This window comes from Amphiprion ocellaris, chromosome 5, assembly GCF_022539595.1.
Source record: "Amphiprion ocellaris isolate individual 3 ecotype Okinawa chromosome 5, ASM2253959v1, whole genome shotgun sequence".
Classification (NCBI taxonomy): Eukaryota; Metazoa; Chordata; class Actinopteri; family Pomacentridae; genus Amphiprion; species Amphiprion ocellaris.
Genome location: NC_072770.1, coordinates 35264408 through 35278616, shown reverse-complemented (window position 1 = coordinate 35278616; position 14209 = coordinate 35264408). Strand labels below are relative to the sequence as shown.

The 14209-nt window shown below is 40.3% G+C and overlaps 1 protein-coding gene across 3 annotated transcripts in view; it reads right to left on the bottom strand.

Moving 5' to 3' along the window:
- Positions 1-14209, bottom strand: part of LOC111588010 (kazrin-like) — a 117675-nt gene that overhangs the window by 24897 nt on the left and 78569 nt on the right. For all 3 annotated transcript variants that reach the window (XR_008601634.1, XM_023298106.3, XM_023298107.3), the window contains exon 5: positions 892-999. Coding sequence is in view for 2 of the 3 variants with exons in the window: in XM_023298106.3 (XP_023153874.3) it covers positions 892-999 (108 nt within the window). In the remaining variant the exon portion in view is untranslated. The remainder of the gene's footprint in view (positions 1-891; positions 1000-14209) is intronic.

Genomic DNA, 14209 nt, shown 5'->3' with positions numbered 1-14209 from the left:
TTAAAATATTTGCCAGCCTACAGAGGGAGGAGGAGGTAGAGAAAAAAAGAGGAGGAGGGAGGAGGACTGAAAGCAGTGATGGGCAGCGGGAGAGGAAGGAGAATGAGTGAGGTCACAACTGTTGCTGCTCATTGTTGATGGAGATGACATGAGGCCGGGCTAACAGTCATTGAGCATGCTCTGCCAGCTTCAGGCGGCTAGACGGATGAAAAGATTGGATGAAAAGATTGGAATTACAATTGCAGTGCAGACTTTCTGTGTTGATATCAGCACGAGAACAATAGAGAGTAATAACAGCTATTATGATGTGAAAAAGAAACTGACATAAGGATTAAAGATGAAACAACAATACAAACACAATCAATAGACTTCATGATCAATACTTTTTGTGGTATGGATACACGCTGGTCAGTTTGATTGCCACTCAGGAGAAGCTTAAATAGAGTATTATCCAGAGCTACACAAGCCTCTCTCTCATAGCGAAAGAGAAGATAAGTGGTCTTGAAGCAATTCAATAATTGCACATTACAATATAACTCAAGTGCGATAAACTTCAATAAAGCTCCTTTCAGATTAAAGCAGTTTGCAAAGCAAAATGCATTTCTTGGAACTCAATCAAGCCTCACAGTGTGATGCCACTGCCTCTCTGCTCTGCACTGGGTGACACAATGTGTTATTTTGCTGCGATAAATCAGAGCCTGCAGTGAACGTAAGACCCCCTCGGCCAGGTACCGAGTGCTGCTGCTCTCAGTCTGCACAGGCCTTTGCTCCGGCGTTAACCTCCCAGTCACACTGTGACAGCTCCGAGTCATTTCAACTGCCAGGATAAATCATCATGCTCACTTCCTGCTGTCACCAAGGCAACACCTTGCATTTCGAGCGGCGCCGTACCTTTGCCTAGCGAGCAGTCTGGAGTGCCAAAGTCCATGAGGCTGGATATCTCTGTTGGGTAGCACATGTCTGTCACCACTGTCTTCTGCCTGTGATGCACTGATGGATCTGTGGGAGGGAAAAAAATGACGATCAATGTAATTTCACTGAAAAGGATGAAACAGACACATAATGACAAGTTTTGATGTTTAGTCATCAAAGCTTCTTGTTCTAAATGTTCACACTAACAGTATATGTGCACAGCTGTGGAACTGAACCCGACTCGTGAAATCTGATGATTTATCTGATGCTAACATGTTGTCAGTTTCAGACATGTTGCAAGTATAAATCCAACGCAATATCACACAAACTGTAGTAGTCATTATTCATACTTGTTTAATTATTTTACAAAGCTTGACTAACCCTTGACTTTTTTTTCCCCGCACTGCTTTATCTTTCATATCTTTCTGCCTTGTGAGGGTGAAATCAGATGTGCTTCATACACTGACAGACAGCTAATGACTGTGATCAAGGACTCCTGTGACCTGCAGTGACAAGGACTCATCTACTCCTCATCTACCCCCTTTCATTTAGTTGTTTTGTCACTGAGGACAATAAAAAATTAACTGAGGGAGCATTTATTTATTTTTAAAGCATCCAGATCACCCACTGCCTTTCCTCCAACTCCTCTTATAAATGTTTCCCCTCATGTGTAAAGCATGAAATGCTACAAAAGAATGATGATGATTGTTGCAGGCAGAATATCCTCACTATAGCAGGGAGTGTTTTCATACTGCAGACACTGTAGCATTGTAACAGAATTGATTTCCCTCTGAAGTGGGCTACAGATCCCACTATTGATCTATCCTCAAACTGAAAGTAATTGTGCTGATCGTATACATCCTTTGAGGCGATAAATGTAGCTTTTCATGCCACAGAGAGGTGTAACAGCACCATCTGTGTACATGCTAATGCAGGTTTTGAATGAAAGGGCTTTCTCATTTAGCCTTAAACCTCATCTGTGAGTACTGCAGCCGATCCTGAGCATTATCTTCTGCACAAACACTCTTCCCCAGCAATGATCTCACTCCTCCCTCCTGATCTGCATATTTTGACAGCTTCAATTTCACAACCGTATGGTATTTATCTAGATTACTGACCTTCCCCTCCCGTCTCCCCCTCCTGACCTGTCAATAACTGTTTAGGTGTTGTTAAGCTGACCTTTATTTGGTGGTTAATATGGAGATTGGACAGCAGGCAGGCTCATGCTCGGCGGCTCCAACGCTGCTTTACTGAGCACCAACAGTAATGAGAGGGAGGATGAAGGTGCTGGCAGTGAGAGAAATTCACAACCTACTGCAGCGTTTACTTAAAGGTGTCGGCTCTTCGTACATTTAAAAATAAAGACATCAGCACATTCAAATTACAGCCTTAACAACTCTCCGATCTGGCATGATAACTTAGCTGTTAGACAGTATTTATACGATGCCTTTTCCATGTGGGCGCTTTGTATTGTGAGAACACTTCACCTTGGGACATATTTTGGTTGTCTGAGCTTTTCAGCAGTTTAGGCGACCTCCCATTCCCCGGGGGTGGGGGTTTGATTAGCCACAGTCCATTGTATTTCAAGGGGAAACACCCTGTCATTGTGCTGTAAAGTATGTGACTCTGCACTGAAGTGAGCTATATATCAAACCACCTCATTTCTGCCTGGTTGAACTTGCAGTGTGAGAGGTTAAAGGTTATGGAAATGATGAGACCAAGCTGAACAGGTCTATCTCTGACCTAACTGACCAGACCAGCCAAAAGCCACTATATAGATTTATTGTTTTTCCTGCTGTATTCTGAAATTTCCCTAAAACCTCAAAAGTAGAGAGATGCTGTGTGTCTTTAACTGACACGTCTGATCCTGTCAAATAAGACTATCAATCAAAGTGGACCACCAATGAAGCATAATATAGTCTACTTTGTTTATAATACTGTCTGATCTGATCTTGTCACTCTATCAAAAAGAAGGACCTACTGATACTTAAAGGCCCTACACAAACACACCAGTGTTTCCTCTTGCTAATTACTTTTGCAGATATTGGAGTTGGCACTAAGCTGAAATGACATGAGGTCTCCCATCGTCACTAATCAACAGAAAAAGGCATTTTCATAACAGACATCTTGACTTGTCACAGCAGGGAAAACACAGGTGGTACTAATGACATTAACAATGGCTCCATTCTGTTTGAGTGTCCCAGTTAACCACGACAGTGTGACCAGGAGCCAGTGTGCACATTATGAGCACCCTGACACTGAGGCTGCTCAAAGAAATTTAGACATCAATAGAAACAGGGTTCTTTACGCATCTTTCAGCAAAATACAGCTGAAACAAGTGCTTCTCAGCTTGATGACAGCAAATTTCCAGAGTAGACAAAGGGAGCTGCCTCTCATTGTGCAAACATACTAATGTTTCAACACCACCGTGTCTCCATGAGAGTTTAAGAGAACTACGACATTTTTTAAAAACTCACATTTATTCAACCAGGTGCACCGTTGGTTGAACAGGGTTTCAAATCTATTGGATAAAAAAAAAATCCAAGGGTGGGAGTTGATATAGACAATGCTAAACCCCCAACACCATGTCAGAAGCACAAGAACACAGACTTTTCTTAAAGTCAGAGAGACTGAAGAACAAAAAGTATCAAAAGAAACATCTCTTACAAGTGACATCCCAGAGAGAACATGACAAGTCAATCAATTCCTTTATGTCAGAGAGCTATACATCATGTCAAAAACAAAACAAGTCTGTCTTAAGGTTGCCAGGATAAAAAGTACAGTTATAACCATCTGTCAGATTTGACAACCTAGGGAAAACGTGACAATTGTTCATTAATGCCAAAAGGTTTCACTGAGTTTGAAGTGTGGCTACAATGTGCCTCCCTGCAGAGAAGTCACTTTTTGATGTCACCACCTCTGGGAGAAGAGAGGATTTTTTTTTTCTGCACCTCAGAACTTTAATGATGCTGCAGAACCGTGATTAGCCCGTACATAATGTCGGGCAGCAGTAATCCATGAGTTGTGTACGTACTGCTGTCTTGCGTTGAGAAATGCAAATCTCTAAAGCCCTTTTTGTTTGTCCAATATACACCAGGCCTCTGGGGCATTTCACGCTATAAACAGTAAGTGTGCTACTGTGGTTGATAAAAGGATTTAATGGGATGTCTTTCGCCCCAATGTGGACATGTAGAGTAGTTGGTGTCTGATGAGTTCATACATTGTGCACAGAGGCAACACTGTAGGTGTTTGGTAGTTTTTTGGTTTTAGAATAAACCAATCTGTCTGTGAGGTTGCGACATTGTTAAATGTGATCATAGGCGGCACAGAACTGATAGATCGGTCACATTTGAGAACATTCTAATGTGGAATTCAGACATTATTTGTATCATTTACACCCTTTCTTACTCAAATGTCTTATATTTAACTTCTCATGTCTCTATTCTGATCCTTATTTTCTACTAAACTGTACAAGCTATACAGCCACTTTATGCTGGTAGTCCAATCTAACCACAATTCTTTCCCCCTACTGACAGAATGCACCACCTCATTTTACAGAACGATATGTGTGGTTTTTCCACTTTCCACTTTTCCAGCAGCAGCTCTCTGAGAGATGGGTTCAAATTGTGAGATGGGGACAGAGACGCAATTTCAACAAACTTGTTTTTGGTAAATGTGACTTGGCGGTGTCACAGCCATGCTGATGAAAAGTGAGTGACAGCCCCACATTAGGCAAATAGTATTTTAAAAAACATTTTGATTGGTTATATGCAAATCTGCTCTCCATCTACAGTGATGGATTGTCAAGGACACGCCTCCAGGATTAGATGCACTACACTAATCTCAAACCAAAAATATTACATGTAAATTTCTCCCTTTTGGTTATTGCATTATTTTTCTCCAAAGAAAAACAAGATATCACATCCGCATAGCAGACTCATATTACTGTGGCAAAAGATGGGCATTTTTACTTCAGCTGAACTCAGAGGTGACATTAAATCTTTTAAAATTGCTTCCTTGCAGACGACAAGGGAAAAACACAGCCTTGACAGCATCACAGGAGAAACCACTGACTAGTTATTAATGAGAATATGCAGAGAGTGTGTGCATGTAGAAACAGCCCCAAGGTGGGGCAGTAAATCAGAGAAGCTATTCAAACTCCTGACACAGCCTCCCCTCGTAGTTGACACTCAGCTGGACGGGATGTGATGGAAAGAGGAGACAAACCCTCAGCAGGAGCTTGAGTAGGTATTCAAGCAGAAATATGAGACCAACTATCAGTGGTGTGCAGACAGCTCATCTTTGCCCACCCTCAGCCAACCTTTAATTAAACTGGCATTCAGTCCATCATGTGGCAGACACATTCATTCCTGTAGCAGTCAACACACCAGAAAGAGAATCACCGTGTTACTGTGGAGTCAAAACGCCCTGAAACGTGGTCCTGCTGAGCTGGATGTGGTGTATCATTCCAGGAGACTGGCACAAGCATGTATAGGCACCACTTAGACTAATTTATAATGACTGGAAACGCTGTGTTAATACCAGGAGGTCAATTGTGTGTAAAAGACTGGGTTAATGCTTTGTATATATATGCGCATTGTAGAGAGAAATGATAAAAAGAAAGGATTAGAGCAAATGGTGACAGTTTTTCTGATGTTGATATAGACGAGATGTTTAATGTGTGAAATAATTCCGTCATAATCGCAGATAGTAAAACCCTGAAGAATTTAACCATCTCATAGATACACAGTAATTATAAGCAGCTGGCACAGCATTAACCAGTGTTCAAATGCTCATTACTTCCTCTCATGCATTTAAATTGATGCAACATAATGTGAGAAGAATTTTAAACACTATTTAATAGAATTTCACAGCCGTGCCGACAGTGAATAAATTAACAAAGCTAAACAATGTGAATCCTTTTGGGTTTCTAACCTTTGGCACGAGACCGACGCCAAGAAGAAAAAAAAAAAAAGACCCACCTGGTTACATAAGACAACAGGTTTGAGTCTGGTTATTTAGCATTTCAGCATTTCACGAGGAGACTGCTCATCCCTGACCTGGATGCTCACAGGTCCCGTCTGGTATTATCAGGCACAGGCACGTGGAGCTCATCCAATTCTCAGTGTACAGAATGCTGACATGACACTCCCACAGCACTGTGCATCTCCACTGTTAGGTATCATTAGCTGCCTCTGACACAGATAGCAGTGATGAAGTGAAAATAAATCTCCTTTGCGATGGAGTCAGATATCAAATCAGGAAATTAAACAAAAATGTCCGCAGAAAAAAAAAAGATGACAAACTGATGAATCCACAAACACAAGCTGTAAATATGTCAGTTATTTGACAACTGCAGTTAAAACACTTTGGGGGGAAATTTGACTTCAAGGCAGCTCACAGATTTCTCCTTGAGGACAGATTTAAGTTGAAACTACACACTATATATTGAAGGTTCAGCTGCCATGACTCTATTATCCAACCCAAAAACGCAGCCTTAACACTGCAGCAAAATGTCATTCCTCTAACATTTTTATTTTGCCTGGAGCTGAAAACTTACTGTCTATTAATCTGTGTTTATAATCATCCGTGACACAGCGAATCGATACTCCTGCTGCTCACATAACATAGACCTGAAAAGCTGCTGCAAGGCTGCTGTGATCCATAGCCTCTGGATGCCGCTCTGCCATTAAGAGCACAACAGCAGCCTGCCCTGAGGAAACATGGGCAACAAAAAGCCCCTTCAGGGACACATCCATTACATCAATGAGGAGAAATTGCTGGAGGAAGATGAGTGTCCAGGGTTAGCGGCGTTAGGGTTGCTGCTGCTCAGCTCAGAAGTCCGGCGGTTTGTTGTATTTCTCCCACTGTAATGATGTCTGTGTGCAAAGTGAAGGAAGGGCTTTAATAAACAGCAACATCTAGAGAGGTGGAGTGTGCTGAGAGGTGCCCGCAAACTTTACGACCTCCTGCTCAGTGATGTTAAAGTTTTCTTTGCAAGGCTCATATATCAATGACAGGAAGTCATATTATGCCAGATCATGCATTTTTTTCCTGTGGGGTAGATATCCCTTTAATATCTCATTGTGTTTTAGGCCATTAATGCTGCACATCACCGAATAATACAGTTTTATGGTAGTTGTGGATTTTCGCATCAATGTGATAAAGTTTAATGATGTGTTAGTTATTTAATTCACTGTATCAGATAAAACAGACATTCCCATTTGGTTATTTTATTCACAAGAGGCTATAGGAAAATTACTGCCGCTTTTGTCCAAAGTGGTGTACAAATGACTTTCAGTCCATATTTAACACTATAAAAAAAGCAATCCCTCTTATAATAATAATAATAAAAGACTTTTCCTTTTTGTGCCCAAAAAAGTAGCACACCCTCCCTGCAGCTAAACGAGAAATCGCACAACCCTGCTCCTTTTCTGATCCCTTGTACCTCTCCTAATACTTTTTTCCACGGTAAAGAGTTTCTGAGTTGATTTTGCAGAAAATACACTCAATGGCAGTCCCCAGTATAAAATACTTTTGGCATTTTATTCATATCGTATCATCATAATAAGTCACTGCACTTAAATTAGCAATGAAATTCTGTCAGAAAAACATAGCGCGGTTGTACTTATAGTAACATACTGCACTCTGGCATGTCAACTAAAAGGAGACATTTGAGAGTCGCAATGAAAGTACATGATGCAAGACACCTTTGAATGAGTATCTTTTTGAATCACTGCTACAGTATCACACCTGCTCAAAACAATATGAGCGTTCTCAGCGCTGTGATTAAACTGAGCTATGTTGTTGTGTCGAAACCAAAACAGCTGAAGGGCTCCAGAGAGCAGAAACTACCTCAGTCAATTATTCATGACAATACCATCAGGAAAACAAGGTTATGGGAAGAGGCCTAACCTTGGGTTGATGTAGTTACGCATCATCCCACACTGACTGATATGATGATCCATGCTGGCTGATGAATAATCACAGTGGGGCTGACCTGCCAAACTGGAATAGCAAGAGACTAGAGCTTAACGATAAGCAATCAGCGTACAGTGATATAAAAAAATCACATCATCCTTCATGCTGGCTACCTTATAGACGGAGACATAGGACAGATGTAGGACAGTCCATCAAGCATTTGTAATCATTATCATTGTGGCTAGACCGGTGAAAAATGTGGAATCCATTACGGCTCAGATAATAAATGTGTCCCTCTTGGATTAGCTGCTGTCAGGAGACTCGTCATTCAACTTCCCAAAGAGCAGCGTCGAGAGCTCAAGGTTTCAGCTGGTTTAGCCAGAATCTGATGTGGCTGAGAACAACTTCAGAGCTTCAGTTTGGATTTAGCAGCTTAACCCAATAAATTAAATGAATTCCCATCTAAAGGAGAAGATAAAGCATCCGTAATATGTCATAAATGCTGCAGTATCCTCACAAATACAATCGTTACCCTATGGACGCTATATATGTAGGTGCACAAAAACATACAGAAAAACTCCCTCTTCCTCACACACACATGCACATTCATAAATGTGAGCTAGTGCACACTGACTGGTTGATTCTGTAGGTCACAGCTGGTCACTGCAGGGCTTCATCTGCCCTCCCATAACCCAAAGGCGTTGCCGGACTAGGAAAACTAGATGAGGTTGGATTTAAAGTGAAGATTAAGCAGGGAAATCTGCCTGGAAGAAATCCAGAACTGACACAACTTAAAAAAAAAAATTCCCCCAACTCCATGTGCCAATGCCTTTCCTGCCGTTGGTAAAAAGCTGTGATGTTGGTAGCCAGCTGGCCTGGCTGGGCTCAGGGACATTTGGAAAATATTAGACGTTGTGCTGACCTCTATTCCCTGTAGCCTGGGCATTGATTAACACTTTCTTCACACATGCTAGTGCTGCCACACCCATCCCAGCTGCCACTGCAGGATCCAACAGGGACTCTCTCTGGACAGACTGGACATCATCTGCTTTGCTCTTTGTAGTTGAGAAATAAATAGCAAAACATTCTAAGATGGCCAATTTTTTTTTATTTTTTATTTTTTACACACCAGTCTTTTTCAACCAAAATTATAAATAAATGATTGAATTAACAGTTTGTTTGTAAAGAAGATTTAACAAGGAAAGAGGAATAATAGCTCCAGATATGGTGATAATAAAAGATTGAAGAGGTCCGGTGGGAGAGCAGAGCAGCTTCTCAGGGGGAAACCATCAAGCTGAATTATACAACACAGTAATGGTGGTGTCAGCGTCAGGCGTTACACATGGAGAGAAGAGATTCTGTGTCAGGGCTGCTACAGTATAATAGCTATAGTAGTATGTGATGAAGTGCTGACCAAGAGAGAAGCTGGGTGGAAGTGTGAATAATAGAACTGAGACTACCATGTTCACTGGGCCTCAACAAGCCAGCTACTGATGGAAGGGTGGGAATCACCCACGCAGGAACCCGCGCTGTCAGCTCCACCAGCCAACATACCGTCTTCAAACAGAATTGAATATCATCTGCAATGTACAACAACTCAATATAGCAAAGCTTAGCTCAAACCAATCTCTGCTGGAGCAAAAAATAACAGCCAAACTCAGATGGCAACGTGTTTTATTGATTGTAAAAGATGCTATTGTGGTGTGACAGATCTTGCTGTTGTTATAAACAAGTCTTGCCTACTGCAGCTGCCACAACTGTCTCTTATTGTTGCTAATTGCAGGAGAAAAGCAGAGATAACACAAAGCCATGCTGTGCTCCTGGCATTGAGTATAATATGAGGGAAAAAAAGCCACAAGTGCTCGTGTGCCACCCTGCAAGTGACAACAAAGTCTAGAGCTATTTTTCAAAATTTGTTCTCTTGCTGTAATGATATTTGAACTGGCAAGCACACAATGAATCTGGGAATCTGACAGATGTGAAAAATCTGTATTTACCATGAAGAACTTCACTGGTTGGTTTGCAATCTTTGTCACGCGTACTGTAATGTTCTTGTGAAGTAATGCGTTTCCCAATAAAACCGTTCAATTAAATATATTAAATAATTAGAACTTCCCAGCTTGTGTTATTACATCAGCAGGGCTTATCAATATATAAACTGAATAAAGTTGCACTTTGTTTTCCCTGTGGGGAAACTTTGACTGGAGCTTCATTTGTTAATAAATATAGAAGACAAGATAACTACTAAATAAGGAAGTACATAAGTTTCTGCAAAACATGCACAGAACTTAATAAAAAAAATAAAATAATAATAATAAAAATGCCACCAATTACACTGACTTGGTGTCGTCAGAGGGGTGGAATTCTAAAAGATAAATATTGTACTTATTCACATTCAGCAGGTATTTTATAAAGGCACACTCCTCATTTATATAACAAATTCATTAGTTGATTACATCTACCATTAAATTTGTTATTTTGACTGTCCGAATTGTATATTCACTATGGTACCTCCATATACACACACACACACACACACACACACACACACACACACACACACACACACACACACACACACACACACACACACACACACACACACACACACACACACACACACACACACACACACACACACACACACACATATGCAATATATCTTTTGCATGTCTTTTCCTTGAAGAGGGTTCCATGTGATGTTGCTCTTCCTGGGAGTTTCTTCAAATTTTCCCTGGTTAAAAAGGGGTTATCAGGGTTTATGAATAGAGGTTGCTGTTTTCTGTACAGATTCTGATGCACCCCTGGGTTATATAAATAAAATTGACTTAATTTGGCTTGACTTGAGATAAATTCACAATTTTTCAAATCTGTCTCACAGTGATAATCAGTGATTGCAGTGTAAGTCATGGGGGTCAGAATCCAAGCTACATTAGTAAAATTAAGCTGATATCCTCTAAAATAAGAACCTTTTAAATATACAGTTCTCTATGTGTGATTCCTTGGACAGTTTTTCACACAACCCAGAGAAACTATGCTAAAAAGACTCTAACTTTGGAATATAAGCACTTGATTTGTCTAAATTGGACAACTGAAGTCTCGTACTAGTGTCATGACAGGACTAGCAGTGTGTGTTTTGCTGTAGTTTATGCCATTGGAAGCACATTTGAAAAGATGATTTTAATGGTTTGAACAAGAGAGCTTATTACAGCACACAGAACTTTAAAAAATATTCATATGGGCACCTAACTGTTGTTTCAAGGCAGGCATGAAAAAACTGTGAAAATATTATTTAGGAATTAAAAAGACGAACGCAGGAATTCTTCACATTATTAGACTAATAAACTTTGATAGAGAGGGGACATATGAGGGTGACAAACACAAACAGAGAAGTCATTCTGCTATCCTTGGAGGATGAAATGTATTACACAGCGTTACATCTTTCTGCTGAAGTGATGAATTACCCCTTGAGGTGGTGAGGTTTACTGTAATGGTAAAAAAGAAAAATCAGCAAATGAAAAATGACCTGGTGAGCTATCCACACCATGACTTCTACTCACAGCTATTGTTACAATAGATGCTAAAGTCTTTAAGGTCATTGCCATCTCCTTGCAATACCTCACAGTTCAATAGGATCCTGAATCAGCTTTTCGCTCAGCAGTATGCACCGCTCAGAATGACTAATGCCTTGGTGCAGGCCAGTCTCGAGCGCAGAGTTGACCACTTACTCCTTTCCAACCGCATCAAAGAGCAGCAAAGAGATGAGTTCCTGTATAGCAGAATGTCCACACTTAAAATATAACCGGCTTCTCCTCCCTGTCAGCACTGCAGTCTACAAGACACTGTAATTAGTTGGATGGCAGTGGAAGTGCTAATTAGCGTCTCAGCTAAGTCTTACAACAAACCACAGTGCTTCATGCACGTCATGCACACACCACAAAGTGGCTCTCTCTTCTTGGTGCAGTGCACTTCACACGTCTTCCAATTACTGAGGATTTCTGTACCTGCAGCTACCGAGTAAGCTTTTGGTAATTTTGTAATGATGACCTCTAGTTAGGGTCGTAGAGTTTGTTAAAGAAATAATGTTTCTCATTTTCTTAACCCATATCTCTCACTTAACATTAGATTAAATTTACATGAGGCATGCCTGCTTTAAAGTAATTACCCTCATTTTAGAAAAACATACACAGACACATCTTGTATATAACTGTGATTGCAACTATTTTGCGAAAGTGTAAAACATTCACACTTTGTCATGCAAGGATTATTTTAAGGCACTTTGGAACTTCATACTGCAGCCATTCCACTGCTGAACTTGAACCTCCTTCTTGTTGAAAGTATTCTTCCTGCTTTTATATGAGTGTAAATGCTATCTAATGAACAGCTAATAAATAGTTTCCTCCCATTTTCGGCAGCATTGAGAGCAGTGCTACAGAGAAATGCTGCAACTAGTGAGTGAGGAGGAAATCATCAGAGTTTTACCAGCACACTGGAAAAAACGCTCCTTTCAAAACAATAAAAAAAAACTTATTTCAAGGAACTTCTACCTTGAAATAAGTGAAAAAATCTGCCAATAGAACAAGTGAAAAATGGCTTGGTAAGATTTCTTGAAATAAGATGTGATAGTTAGAATGTTGAGATCTCAAAATTAGCTAGGAAAACTTATTTCAAGCTCTATTTTACCAGGATTGTCAAGCTTAGATGTCTTAAAATAAGCCAGACATGCTAAAAAAAAAGAGCAGTTTTTCAATCAAAAATAGATTTTCGCTTTCGCGTAACCTCCTAATTTGAGATGTATTAACCCTCCTGCTGTCTTCATTTATGGGCACCGAAAAATATTGTTTCCTTGTCTGAAAAAAATCCAAAAATTCAGCAAAAAAATTCGTAAAATTTTTGAACATTTGCAAAACCTTCAGTAAGAAAATTCCAATAATTCCTTAAAAGTTTCCCTTAAAGGTTTGTTTTTTTTTTTTTTTTTAAATCCCACAACTTGGCAAGAAAATTCTTGTAAACATTTTCAAAAAATGAGTAAAAATCTTCCAAAAAAACCCCAAAAATATCTAAAGTGATTCCATACACAGCAGTAAAACTTCTGTTTTCTTTAAGAACATTCACGAAAAAATCAACCAAAATCCAGCGAAATTTGCTGGATTTTGGTTGATTTTTTGGTTGGATATTGGTCCAGTGTGTTCATCTCACCAATAATAAAAAGATCCAATTTGGCTTTGCACGTATGAAGGGGGAAATACAGAGTTGCTACTGCAGCAGATGCTACAAGAAAAGGATTTACAGCAATCAGCTGCACACTGTGGACACAGATGTTGTGGTCACACTCATTGCACATGCGTCTGAGCTGGACTTTGTGGAGCTGTGGATGACTTTTGGGACTGGCAAGAAATCTTTTGGTCCTAAATGTGAAGCACCTCCTGTGTTCTCTACGTTTTCAGCGGTGACTCAGTATCTGCTTTTGCAAACAGGGCCCACATGACAACACGGGACACCTGAACTACCAAAAACATGGTATCATCCGAGGCATTCAAGGTTCTGTCAAAAGTTCTACAAGGCGTTCCAGAGGAGTCCATTTCTTTTGTAGTGGGCTTCACACATTTGCTCTGGGTTCACACCAGCAGCCAATTCAACACTGATCAAGTTCATCTTGAGCTGTTCATAAACAAGAGGAATGGAGCAAATCACCACAACTAAGAATGCACCAGAGCAACACCTCAAAAATGTAATGTACCAAGAGAACATTGTTGGGCACAAGCAGCTGAGGTGGAAGCAGATTCACCATGTCCAGCAGCCTATGGATGGATACACCCAAATGATTAGAAACCACTGTGGTCAACTCTTCCACAGGCAAGAAAGTCTGTCTTTGTACTCTCAAGTTATGGATGCATAAAACCCCACTGGGGTGTGCAAATTCAAAAAGAGCACAACACTTTCAGCACAGAGGAGATGTGAAGCAGTGAAGAACATATTCAGCAACAGCAACAGAATGAAACGTGTCTCTGAAGTAAAGGAAAATCATTGTGTTTGACACATTCTTTGTAAGCTACGATCATACTGAATATTGTTCTGCTCTTTACAGTCCCACAGTTATCAGGCTTTATGAAAAAAAATGACTAACCCTAAATAATTCTTCACACCATGCATCCAATAGACATTATATTCTGAAATCTCCTCATTAACTCTTAACTGGTGGTATTCATGATGACATGTTATCTTCGTAGCCCCTCACCATTAAACGTACGGGCAGGCATCACCTTTCCTGAAAACATATCACCTGGTCTAGAAGAAAAGCAGCGGTTTGTACAACATGTCGCCTGACCATGTCGGAAATAAAAAGTGTAAAAACGCTGTGGAAGACCGAACGTCT